Below are 13,866 nucleotides of genomic sequence, written 5' to 3'. Positions count from 1 at the left end.
TGCTAATGTAGGTCATTACTAGTATGAACAGGAGAGGGCTCAGACCTAACTCATTATGCTCATCCACTCTCACAGGAAACTTTCGAGGAGCCCTAACACTGTTGGTAGTTATGTCTTGTTACTAATTCTACTAATGTTTCTGCGACTTCAAACCATCTCAAGACAGCCCAAATCAGCTTTTTTGGGACCTTATCACATGCTTTCTCCACATTTAGGAATGCCCTGTTGGACTTTTCCCACATCTCCAGCTCCTTCTGCATTAACTGTCTCAATGTAAATACTGGGTCCAGTTTTTACTTCTTCCTGATCCAAGTCTAAATTGCTCGTATCTCATCTTACTTTCTACTATGCTATTCTTTAGTTTATCAATCACCCCCTCCAGCACTTTCATGCAGTGAACAATAGTAGAGAAACTACACTATCTTTATAACAACAACAGGGAGACATCCATAATATTTTAGAAAAATGTGAACTACTGTGTCAGCTGAATTTTGGAAAACTGAGGCTTAATTATTACTGCTCCATAAAAAGCATACTAGAACTCAGAAAACTGCACCACTGTTTAAAAGATTATTAAAAGTTGGATATGGGACTGATTAATGCTAATATTACACATGCTAATATTATTATAAATATCAAACATTATAAATATTTTACAATGGGAATAACTGACATTGGTGCTGTTTTCAGATACTTTTACTCATTTAAACCAAGTGCTTTTTTAGTTAGATGCCATACTTGAACAGATTCCCATGACCTTAATGCCTTATAATTTTAACATTTTTCACTGTATTTCCACCTTAGCAATTACAGCTATGGTTTTCAGCTTACTTAGGTGTTCACTTGTAGACTTATACACATGTTCATTAATATTATGTTGTGTTCTTTACACACAAACCTGGTGGAAAGGTTTTATTTGGTAAGAAAGCGATCTTCGTTAAAAGTGTCTCAGTTTAGAAGTTACACTAATATTTATTCTGATAGATGTCTACTGGTAAATTTTTTGTTAATTAGTTATTCATTTTGTTAGTGAGTTGGTTTCTTAATAACGTTTGGATTAGTAGGTAAGCCTCAAAAAGCTATTCTTACACTATATATTTTAATTTGTCTCTAGCTTTTTAGTTTCAGTTCTAAGGTAGCATAGTCTGAGTTTACACTATGATGTTAAGGGGGACTTGGTTAAAGGAATGAGTTTAATGCTTTTATTCCTCTTAACAGTGCCACCCTCTGTAACCACTCCCTTGCTCCAAATAACCTGATTATATATAAATGAATGCCTTTAATGCTTTTCATTATATTCAACTAGGATCGCTTGCTTGTGTGTTTCAATAAAGGATACTCCATTTTTAACAACTGTGGATTACGTACTATTTTATTATTTTGTAGTACATATTTTAAAGTTCGATTTTTTATTAGTGAACTGGGTGCATAACATATTTCAAGGAGTGAACTTCACACCCCCTACACTGCAAAGTTTCTGCTTGTTTTATCTTTATAGACAATGCCACCATAGTTTAGTTTTGACTGTATGAAAATACTGCACTACTTCATGTTTTATGTAATAAGGAAAAAAACTTTGACTGCAATAAAAACAGATCATATAATAATTTAAACATTTATAACCTGAAATCGAGCATAATCAGTTTGCATAAACTTTATAAGTCATCTTTAAAACAATGTGTGAGGCAGAAAAAAAAAAAAACAGCTGAAGAGGCAGAAAAATAACAGCTAGAAAAGGCAATTGCACGGAACCTCACTGTTCGTGAGTTATCCAAGAGCAAGTCACGTTAAAATTCTTCCACACAGAATACAATTAAATCAATACCATATATGAAAGAAGAGAAGAATGGACTAAGTGGGGAAAGACGAGAGACATTGGAATGATACATTCCGAGCTGAGCAGTAGCAGAAACTCTGTTAAAGTCCAAGTGAGAGTAGGCTCCTCACCAAATAGATCTGTAGATGGTACCTGGGCTCTTCACATTTACCTTATTATGATCCCCCTCAAACAGCTGCAGGAAGCTGGCCTGAGTCCCTGTTGTCCCTTTCACTCCACGGAAACGCAGCTTGGTTCTAGCATGCTCCAGATTCTGCAAGTCCATGCATAGATCTTGTAGCCAGAGGCAGCAGCGCTTACCTACAGTAGTCAGCTGTGCTGGCCTACAACAAACAAATATAGTAAACATTACCTTAAGAGTGAATCCAGTAAAAAAAGCATAATAAACTGAACAAAGCACTGGAGTCTATCTACAACTATACAGACTCTCAAAGGAAAAGTTTTCACACCAATATAATAAATGTTATCCCACAGGTATTCTAATCTAGATAATCCAGAAGTAGTTTAGTACCCATAAACCTGTCAGCATTTTTGAAATGCTTCATTTTCACTTGAATACCTGTTATAGATCATGAAAAGTCCCACAATTTTTCCTACCCGAATTTCATACTCAAAAATTATATCTGCCTGCACAACTGTGGCTAGACGCATTTTCTTTAGTTTAGTCACCAATTACAATTTTACATCTTGAACCATCTCTTGTGGAAATTGGTGGAATGCTATAAAAGGTGCTATACAGCACATAACAGCTAAAGTGAAACTTTTTCAAAATAATCAGTTGTTGGAGAAATGTAAAAAAGCAGGGATGACAAACTGCAATACTACATTAACTGCTAGGTAATTTCATTTCTGGCCAATTAAGATTTGAGTTTATATAACTGTACAAAAAATATACTAAGAATGTTTAGAACGTTATGAAACCTATGAGTTGGTTTTATCTGCTTTAATTTTCTCAAGTGATAAATGACAATTTCAGACCAATAAACATAGCTGATAGACTTCCTAGCAACTCTCACACCTAGTACAACATGGATGAGGGTCTAGGATCCAAGTAGTACAACTGAACAATTAACAAGTCCCCATGTTCAACTGTTTGTTTACTTATTTACAGATAACTATGGAAATGGACCATGACGGGAACTATAGTAGGTTACAGACTGGACAAAGCAGAGTAATACAATTCAAAGGAACTACAGACACTGCTTTGACAGCATCACTATCAACTGTAACTAAATGGGGAGAGAAAAAAAGAAGTCAATGTATTGGTCTGCTCTCTGTTATATCATAGGAGCATAACTGTACTATGGGAGAAGACTCGTACTTAAAAAAAAAAAAATGTAATTAAAAAAAAGTCTGATGATTTACCACTACGCAGAATATCAAGCTATGCTGATTTTTTTCAGTTGTATGGTACAGTTTCTTTAAATATGATCATCCAGTTCTATTTCAAAGTTTAAGAAAAGAATTTTTTTTTAAATACGGTCAACCTATTCTACTTAAAATTTCAGTTATTCTCATCAGTGAATGGAAACTAAGACACAAAATATTAGACTCAGAGGCACAAATGGCAAAAAATTATGTGAAATACCTGAAAGTCCTAAGAAGTTATTTACTGAAAACTATGGCAAACCTGGCATAACTAATTTCCATTCTTACTAATGAAAATACAAGAATGGCAAACGTACAAGTAAGAATCCATTTACACAAATACAGTACTGAGACTAACAAGATAAAAGTTTTTTGGCTGGTGTAAGGCTAAACAATGATGCTTTTCTCTAGGCAAGCAACAGCACTGGGATTCATAAAAATCCTGTAGTATTGTACTTGACTCCCATCAATCACCAACTGCATGCTGTACAACTCTGACTAAGTAAAGAGATGGTGCCTATGACCACTAACGCAAAACTGACTCAGGCCTAGTGGGTTTATCAAATTCACGAATAAAATAAAATAGAGCTGCTAATACAGACAGAGGCTGAAGGAATATTATAACTTTTCTCAATATATTATTTTAGCCTTTTATTTTATTTATTTTTTGCTTTACTTCCTAGACTCTTCTCTGAATTCTTTTTACAGCATTTTTGATTTGTGTAAAAATATCTGTGGTTTTGAAGACAGCTAAAGCAATAACTGACTAACCATGTATAAGTTGAAAATACAGTCGATAGTCAATTGATCAACAGCTTGAAAAATGAAAAGAACTGATGGCAGAAGAGGGTGAGAAAGTACAGTTTTGTGCCTACCATAAATGTAGATGTTCGAGTGTAAACACTGCTGCAGTCATTACACTTGGGTTATCCTGCCGTCAGGCGGTCCCGCAGTCGGCCAGAGTTCCAAAGTCTTAGTCTGGCGTCGGTTGCTGTCACCTCCTCCCTGACGTCAGTGCAACAGGGGTATACAAGATGCAGCCGACGCCATTTTCTTCAGTTTTTCTTGCCCCAGATGTCAGGTGCCCCCAAATAGGTAGGCAATACAAATTGCTAGTAAAAAATACAAAAGAAAAGCAAACAACCATTTTTAGTTACCAGCAAATACTCCCCATAGGTAATAAAGGGTATATGCCCTAGGTAAATACTGGAAAGTAAGAGGGGAAGGAGGGAGGGTAACCTGGACTGCAGCAGTGTTTACACTCGAACATCTACATTTATGGTAGGTACAAAATGGTACTATGTTCATCATGTTACACTGCTGCAGTCATTACACTTGGGTGGAATCCCAAAGCTGAGGTAGGGAGGCTGAATCTATAAGGCATTACGGGTGGCTATAAGGCCCTGCAGTACAGCAGTGGTGAAGCCAGCTCTAGATTTGGAGTATAAAGGCAAATGATAATGTTTGGTGAAGGTATGCACAGAACTCCATGTTGCTGCTTCCAAAATATCCTTGGTAGTACTCCTCCGAGGTAAGCAGTTGAAGTGGTTGTTGCCCTGGTGGAGTGAGATCTAATGCTGCTAGGTACAGGTTTCCCATGGTGGGTATAGCAGAAATGTATACAGTGTCCTATCCATTTTGAAATAGTCTGCTTTGAAATGGCTTTTCCCTGTGCTCCTGCAGGTATGCTACCAATAATTGCTCAGATTTTCTGAAAGCTTTGGTTTTGTCCAAATAGAAGTGTAACTGTCTGTGAATGTCCAAAGAATGTAGTAGTCTCTCCCCTTTGTTCTGTGGTTTTGGATAAAAAGTTGGCAAGTGAATTGTTTGGTTTAGAGCCACACTTGATACCACCTTTGACATAAACATAGGGTTGGTTCTTAAAGACACCCAGTCCTGGTGGAAGATGAGAAAAGGTTCCACTGCCATTAGTGCCTGTAATTCTGAAACTCTTTGTGCTGATGTTATTGCCAGTAGCAGAGCAGTTTTCCAAGAGATGTGTTTTAATTCTGCTGTGTTAGCTGGCTCAAAAGGAGGTAAAGTTAATTTTTCCAAAACAAAGTTGTGGTCCCAAGTAGGTGTTATGGTGTGTAGGGCGGTCTTATGTTTTTAGCCCCTCTGAGGTATTGTTTGAGCAGAGGATTAGAAAAAATTGGTGGATCCGTGTTGTAATGAGCAGAGATAGCTGAGGCGTGGATCTTGATGGATGAAAAAGAGAGGCCCTTGTCCAGGATCTCAGTTAAATATTGAAGTATCTGAGGAATGTTTGGGACAAGAAGGTCAAGGCTGTGCGCTTGGTTCCAGGCACAGAATCTCTTCCATTTGTCTGAGTATGCTTTCCTGGTGCTAGGCCTTCTGGCCTCCAGAATGACATCCATGACAGCTTTGGAGAGAGGCATTGCTTGCTTGACAAGGAATTTTCCATGCAACTAGATTTGAGGTCTTTAGCTGGCTGTGAAGTATCTGATTGTTGTGCTGAGTCAGCAACTCTGGAATTTGTGGTAAAATCCAGGGTGGTTCTTGTGTTAAGTTCTTTAAGATTGGGTACCAGTGCTGGCGTGGCCAGTTTGGTGCAATCAGGATAATTTTTGGCTCTTCCTGCCTGGCTTTTATGAGTACCTTTGGATGAAGAGGTAAAGGGGGAAAAGCGTATACTTGTAGTTTTTTCCAGCTGAATGAGAGGGCATCCACTTTCCATGTTTGTGGATGGTAGCTCCTTGTGCAGAATTTCTGTAATTGGCAGTTCTTTGGGGTAGCAAACAGATCTATGTCCGGGCTCCACCATTTTTGTGCCATCATTCTGAATATTTGTGGGTTCAGTTCCCATTCGTGTGGGTCCATAATGTTTCTGCTTAGGTCATCTGCCAGTGTGTTTTTCTCTCCTGGCAGGAATTGTGCTTGCAGATGAACTTGGTAGTTTAGAGCGGTGTTCCACAAGGTCATGGCTTGTCTGCAGAGAGGGTAGTAGTGTGTGTGCCCCCTTGCTTGTTTATGTACCACATAACTGTGGTGTTGTCTGTCTTTAGTAGTAATTGTCCTGGATGCAGTAGGTCCTTGAAAGATATAATAGCATTTTGTACATCTAGCATCTCTTTTTGATTGATGTGGAGATGTCTTTGCTCTGTGGGCCACTCGCCCTGGATACATTTTCCTGCCATGTTTGCTCCCCAGGCGTAATCCGATGCATCTGTTTTCAGTGTCTGCCTGGCTGTGGGTTGAGTGAAAGGCTGTCCCTTGTTGAGGTGACAAGCTTGTGCCCACCATCGAAACTCCTGCTTTCGGCAAGGAATTAGTGGTATAACTGTTTCCAAACTTTGACAGTGTTGAGACCATACACTCTTTAGGTGCCATTGTAGTTTCCTCATATGCAGTCTGGCATATGGAATTAGTAGCATGCAAGATGCCATGTAGCCCAAGGCCTCCAGAATTTTTCTTGCAGGGAGTTGGGTCTTTGTTGTCATTAATTGAAAATATTGAGTCAGTTGTCCTTGCTTGTCTGGCATGAGATCAGCCATCTGGGCCGTCGTGTTCAAGCTGGCACCCAGGAATATTATCTGTTGTGAGGGCACTAGTTTTGATTTCTTTTCGTTTACTGTGTACCCCAGGCAACTTAACTTTTTTACGTATGCCAGATGCTTTAGTAGAATGTCCTTGCTCTCTGTTTGAATCAGGCAGTCGTCCAGGTATGGATAAATTTGAATTCCTTTTTGCCTGCAAAATGCAATTACTGGTGCCAGGCACTTTGTGAAGACCCTGGGCGCAGTAGATAAGCCAAAGGGCAGTGCAGAGAATTGATAGTGCATTGAACCAGCTAGAAATCTGAGGTATCTTCTGCAATTTTGTCCGATAGGGACATGCAGGTATGCCTCTGAGGTCCAAAGTCACGAGCCAAGCTTTCATACCCAGCATGGGACGAAGCTGCTATAGTATCTTGAATTTTGGAACATCCAGGTAAATGTTTAGTGTAGAAAGGTCCAGAATGGGTCTCCAGGCTTTGCCCTTTCTGGGAACCAGAAAGAGTCTTGAGTAAAATCCTTGTCCCTGTGGTGGTACCTTTTGAATAGCTCTCATGTCCATGAGTGCTGTAATTTGTTTCTGAGCCTCTGGCCATTGATTTGGTGGCAGATTTGGCATTCCTTTTAGCCTTGGAAAGGTGTGGAAATGGAACCTGTAACCTTGAGATACAATGTTGAGAACCCATTTGTCTTTGGTGATGCAATGCCAGTTGTGATAGAAAAGTGCCAGTTTTCCTCCTAAGAGGGCTGCCAAGAGAGAGCTGTTTGGCAGCTGTAGTGGAAAGTCACTGAGGCTGTTTTTTATAAGGTTGAGGTCTGTCTTCCCCTTCTTTTTGGCCTGGTGTGTCCCATTGTCGAGGCCTGTAAGGGCCTTGTGTCTGACCTCTACCTCTTGGACGTCTGTATCTGCCCCTTTGAGGTCCATCTGTGACTGGAAAGGACCAATTCTTTATTGGCCAATTTCTGCTAAAATGAGGAGGCTGAACGTTAAGAAATCTTTCAACGTTTGCATAGATTTTGCCTTATCCTCCATCTTCTTTAATACCTCCTCTGCCTTAACTCCAAACAGCACATCCCGCTGCAAAGGTGCATCCAATAATTTGACCTTAACATGACCTGGTAACGTATGTTCTTTTAACCAAGCATGCCTTCTAATGACGGAGCCTGTAACTGCTGCTCTACAGGAGACCTCTAAGAAATCAGACCCACATTGCAAAGCATGTTTTCCTACTTGTTCAGCTGCATGCAATAAATCCTGCATTTCTTTTAAATTAGGAGGATCTGAATCTGGAAGCATCTTTTGTTTCAACTGAGACATCAAAAATTGCTGATATTTTAGCATGTGAAACTGGCAATTCAAGGCTCTCATTGCTAAAGTTGCAGACGTATATACCTTCTTCCCCCATCTGTCTAATGCTCTGGAATCTCTGTCAGAGGAAACTGGGTTTTTCGCTGATGAGGCCTTAATCCCTTTGGGTCCCTGAGAAATAGTTTCAGGGTCAGCAACAGGGCTTTTGTACAGAAATTTGTGAGAGTCAGAGACTCTGTAATATCTATCGGGTTTAACTGGGGCTGGGGGTAAGGAGTCAGGGTTCAAACTGGGGCTGGGGGTAAGGAGTCAGGGTTCAAACTGGATTCAGTGTACACATCATCCACAATGTTGGGATAGCAAAGGGTCTGTTGGGGCAATAAAAGGAAGTCTCTGAGTCTTTTCCTGGATTCTGAGTAATCCTGGCCTTCCCAATGGAAATGCTCTCTCATGGTATGTAAGGTCTCCCCAAAGGACTAATCCTCAGGTGGAGAGGCTGATGGAATTGATTTCTCAGCATCAGAATCCTCATAAGGGGGTAAAGAATATCCTAGGTCCGAGGAAGAGTCAGAGGAAATGGACACCTGGTCAGAAAATTCATAGTCTGCATCCTGTCTGGGCCTTTTATCAGGAGGGGGATGTCCTCGGCCATTTTTAGCATTTGTTTCTTAGGCATGGAAGCCTGTCCTGGAGAGTTGTGTCTGTTTCTTAGCTTTTAATGAGGGCTTAGACTTAACAGAGCGTTTAATAGTTAACTGGGTAGGTCTGAAAACATCCTCTGTAGCGGTGGATTGCTCAGCTACTTCGGTTTCCTCTGTAGGTTTAGGATCGGTAAACTGAAGGCCTAGTGCATCTGAAGGCCCAGCCAGCTCCACGTGGGAATTGGAGGCAGACTGTGGTTCTGTGGAAGCGGTCGTCAGGGGCTGTGAAGGCGCCTCGCTGAAAACCGGAGAACCAGCGACCGACCTAGAATAGGCCTTGTCGTCCGTTTTGGGCCTCGGATGCCTGTCCTTGTCCTTTTTATGCATTGCGGTCATTGGAATTTCCGACGGCATGGTGTAATTGAATTTTCTACCAAAATAATGTCGGGCAAAATCAAACCAATGTTTAATAGTGCGCTTGTTAAACCTAGCACAAAACCAACAACCAGTGACGTCGTGGTCAGGGCCTAGGCATGGAATACAATAGGAGTGGAAATCCTTATGAGGTATTTGCTTCCCACAAGAAATACAGTTACTAACTTTTACTGACATCAGTCTGAGGCAAGAAAATGTTTCCCCAACGGGGTACTTAGCTTTTTAGAAGACTTCGGTTCTGGATTCGGAATGAAAATTTCAGGAGTCGGCCGACCGGCACTTGCGAACTGCTTCTGCTTCGGGCACCGTGCGGCAAGAAAGACTGGAGAAAATGGCGTCAGCTGCATCTTATATACCCCTGTCGCACTGACGTCAGGGAGGAGGCGACAGCAACCGATGCCGGACCAAGACTTTGGAACTCTGTCCGACTGCAGGACCGCCTGATGGCAGGATAACCCAAGTGTAATGACTGCAGCAGTGTAATACGATGAACATTTACTTTATATGATGTCAGCACCAACTAAATCCAGAAAGGCAGCAGCATGCGTCAGGCATTATTCTCAAACAAGGGACTTCTAAAGGTTAAAAATATAGACTAGATGATTATGAAAGTTAATAAGCTGAAGCCTATACTACAACATCCATCCACAAAAGGATAATTTACACACACACACTATACACTACATCAGTTAATCTACAAGAGGACTCACCAGGGTGGGGCCACAAAGTACAGTTGTGTACACTTACCATAAATGTAGACATTCGAATGTATTCACTGTTGCAGTCACTACATTTGGGTAATCTGCTGGCAGGTTGCCGTCAGTCGGCCTGATTAACAAGTCTTGGGTCCTGCGTCGGTTGCTGTCCCTTCTTCCATGATGTCAGGTTGTCAGGGGTATAAAACATGTATCCGATGCCATTATGTCAGTTTTTCTTGCCCCAGATGTCAGGTGCCCCCCTAATGGGGAGCAAATAAAATTAAAAACACAAAACTATACCTCCAACCAAAAGCAAATACTCCAAAAAGGCTTTTAGGCATAGTAAAGAAGGTAGAGGTATAGCCAGAGAAAAGTAGGGGGCTGGAGGGAGGGTAACCAGGACTGCAACAGTGAAGACACTCGAACATCTACATTTATGGTAAGTGTACACAACTGTACTATGTTCTTTGTGTTTCACTGTTGCAGTAATTACATATGGGTAGATTCCCAAAGCTATGGCTGGGTGGAGGAGTTTATACAGCATTTGGGCCAGCTATAAGGCCCTGCAAGACAGCACTGGCAAAGCCAGCTCTGGATTTAGAGAAAATTGGTAAATGATCATGCTTGGTCAAAGTATGTACAGAACTCCAGAATATCCCTGGTAGGAACACCTCTGAGAAAGGCTGAAGTAGTAGATGCACCCGTGGTGGAGTGAGATCTGATCCCCTGGGGAATAGGTTTTCCATGGTGCTTATAGCAGAAATGAATGCAATGGCCTATCCATTTAGAAAAGGTTTGCTTTGAAATGGCCTTCCCCTCTGCCCCTGCAGCAAATGCCACCAGCAGCTGTTCAGATTTCCTGACAGGTTTAGTCCTGTCCAAGTAAAATCTAAGTTGTCTGTGCACATCTAAGGAGTGCAGTATACATTCCCCTTTGTTCTGTGGATTAGCAAAGAAGGTTGGCAAATGAATGGACTGATTAAGAGCCACACTGGATACTACCTTGGGCATGAAAGAGGGATTGGTCCTGAGGGACACCCTGTCCACATGAAAGATGATGAAAGGCTCCACTGCCATAAGGGCCTGTAATTCAGACACCCTTCTAGCTGAAGTGATGGCTAAAGGGAAGGCTGTTTTCCAAGAAAGGAATTTCAACTCTGCACTTTCTGCTGGCTCAAAAGGAGGTAGAGTGAGTTTTTCCAATACAAAGTTAAGGTCCCAGGCTGGAGTTGGGGCTCTCCTCAGTAGTCTTAAGTTTTTGGCCCCTCTGAGGAACTGCTTGAGCAGTGGATGAGAGAAGAGGGGTGGTTCTGTGTTGTAATGAGCTGAAATGGCTGAGGCATGAATTTTGGAGGAGGAAAAGGAAAGGCCCTTGTGAAGCATCTCAGTTAAGTATTGAAGAATCTGAGGTAAACTGGGCGCTGCTGTACCCATCCCCTGAGTTTGGATCCAGGAACAGAATCTTTTCCATTTTTCAGCATAAGATTTTCTACTACTAGGCCTCCTTGCCTCCAGAATTACATCCAACACTTGTTTACTGAGGGATGGTAATGGAGAGATCAGGTAATTAGCCAGGCTGCCAGGTTCAGGGTTTGAAGAGGGGGTACCGGTGTTGGCGTGGCCAGTCTGGTGCAATCACTATCGTCCTTTGTTTGTCCTGTTTGATCTTTAGTAGCATCTTGGAGAGGAGAGGCAGAGGAGAAAAGGCATAAGCTGATAAATTTTTCCAGGTGAAGGACAGGGCATCCACTTTCCAAGCTTGTTTGTGGGGAGTCCTTGTGCAGAATTTGTCCATTTGGTAGTTTTGGGGGGAGGCAAACAAGTCTATATCTGGGCTCCCCCATTTGTTTATCAGCATGCTGAATGTCTTTGGTTCCAGTTTCCACTCATGTGGGTCCATGAGATGTCTGCTTAGTCTGCCAGTGTATTTAGCTTTCCTGGCAGGAATTGAGACTGTAGGTGCACTTGGTAGCTCAAGGCTGTGTTCTACAGAGCCATGGCTAGTCTGTAGAGTGGGTACGAGTGGGTTCCCCCCTGCTTGTTTATGTACCACAACAGTGGTGTTGTCCCGTCTTTACCATTAATTTTCCTGGAAGAATGTGGTCCTTGAAGGCTGTCAGCGCATTCTGTACAGCTAACATTTCTTTTTGATTAATATGCAGGTGCATTTGACATGGGTTCCATTTGCCCTTAATGCACTTCCCTGCCAAGTGAGCCCCCCCATGCATAGTCAGATGAGTCTGTTAGGGTTTGGGCGGCAGGGGGTAGAGTGAATAGCAGTCTCTTGTTTTGGTGGCAGGCCTCAGCCCACCAAAGGAACTCTAACTGTAGGCAAGGTATGATAGGAATCATTGCTTCTAGATCCTGAGAATGTTGACACCATAGGCTTTTTAGATACCATTGTAGTTTCCTCATATGCAGTCTTGTATATGGAATTAGGAGAATGCAGGAGGCCATGAAACCCAAGGCTAGCAGTATTTGTCTTGCAGATAGCAGGGTCTTTGTGGCCATTAGTTTGAAGTAAGCTGTCAAATTAACTTGTTTCTCTGGCGTAAGGAAAGCCATCTGGGAAGTTGTGTTCAAGCTTGCTCCCAGGAATACAATTTGTTGGCAGGGTACAAGATGTGATTTCTTTTTGTTTATGGTGTAGCCCAGAGAAATTAGCACCTTTTGTACAAACGCCAGATGAATCAAAAGTATGTCCTGGCTTTCTGCCTGAATTAGACAATCGTCCAGGTATGGGTATATCTGAATATTTCTTTGCCTGCAAAATGCAATGACTGGAGCTAGGCCCTTTGTGAATACCCTGGGCCCAGTAGATCAGCCAAAGGGCAGTGCAGAGAACTGATAGTGCATACAGCCTGCTTTGAAGCATAGGTGTCTTCTGCAAGATTCCCTGATTGGGATGTGCAGGTAGGCTTCCTTTAAATCCACTGTTGCCAACCAAGCATCCCTGGCTAGCATAGGAAGCAACTGGTGAAGAGTTAGCATCTTGAATTTTGGGATCACCAAAAAAGTGTTTAGGATAAGAGAGATCCAGGATAGGAAGCCAGGAGTTGTCTTTTCTGGGCACCAGGAAAAGTAGAGTAGAAACCGTGTCCCCTTTTCCACTTCTGGGACAGTTCGAATAGCCCTTATAATTGAGAGAGAGAGAACTTGCTTTTGAGCCTCTGCCCACTGATTTGGGGGTAGATCTGGTCAACCGTTTGGGGTTGGTTAAGTGTGGAAGTGGAATCTGTATCCTTGGAAAACTATATTTAAAACCCATTTGTCCTGGGTAATGAGTTCCCAGTTTTTTGCCTGCAGAACAATCTTTCCCCCTAAAGGAGCAGTCAGTTGAGAAGGCCTTGGAAGTTTTTAAGTCAAGTCACTGAGACAGTTTACCATAGGGAGAGTCTTACTACTCCCTGCTTTGGAAGTAGGAGCCCCCCACTGATTAGTCCAGTGCGTACCTTGGGACTGAAGCCTGGGTGCTCTGCTGGTTCTAGGTTTGGACTGAGAAGGGCTGGAAGAGGCAGGAAATGACCAATTTTCTAGATGGCCAATGCCTACTAAATATTGGAGGCTGTACTTGCAGGAAATCTTTAACAGTTTGCATAAATTTAGCTTTTTCCCCCATCTTTTTAAGTACTACTTCTACTTTGTTGCCAAACAGGCGGTCCTGGTTTAAGGGAGCATCCAGCAATTTAGCTTTAACATGATCTGGCAAAGACTGCTCCTTAAGCGAAGCATGCTTTCTAAGTACAGACCCAGTGATGGCAGCCCTGCAAGATGCCTCTAGTGAATCAAAAACGCATTGCAAAGTATGTTTTCCAGCTTGTTCAGCAGAATGCATTAAATCCTGTAAATCCTTATTTTCAGCACAGTCAGGAATCAACATAATTTTCTGTTTAAGCAATCCAATAATATACTGCTGATACTTTAACATATGAAACTGGCAGTTTAAGGCCCTAATGGCTAAGGTTGCAGAAGTGTATACCTTCTTACCCAATCTATCCAGTGCCCTGAAATCTCTATCAGAGGGGGTAGGAACTTTGGCAGTAGTAGCCTTAATGCCCTTGGG

At 42.0% G+C, this 13,866-nt stretch overlaps 1 protein-coding gene across 6 annotated transcripts in view; it reads right to left on the bottom strand.

The window, feature by feature from the left end:
* ADSL (adenylosuccinate lyase) overlaps positions 1-13,866 on the bottom strand; it is a 663,305-nt gene that overhangs the window by 528,081 nt on the left and 121,358 nt on the right. For all 6 annotated transcript variants that reach the window (XM_044068286.1, XM_044068279.1, XM_044068264.1 and 3 more), the window contains one exon: positions 1,989-2,160. In XM_044068286.1, the coding sequence (XP_043924221.1) occupies positions 1,989-2,160 (172 nt within the window). The remainder of the gene's footprint in view (positions 1-1,988; positions 2,161-13,866) is intronic.

Source organism: Protopterus annectens, chromosome 1.part0 (assembly GCF_019279795.1).
Source record: "Protopterus annectens isolate FY-2018-M chromosome 1.part0, PAN1.0, whole genome shotgun sequence".
Lineage (NCBI taxonomy): Eukaryota > Metazoa > Chordata > Ceratodontiformes > Protopteridae > Protopterus > Protopterus annectens.
This window is presented reverse-complemented; position numbering and strand designations above follow the sequence as displayed.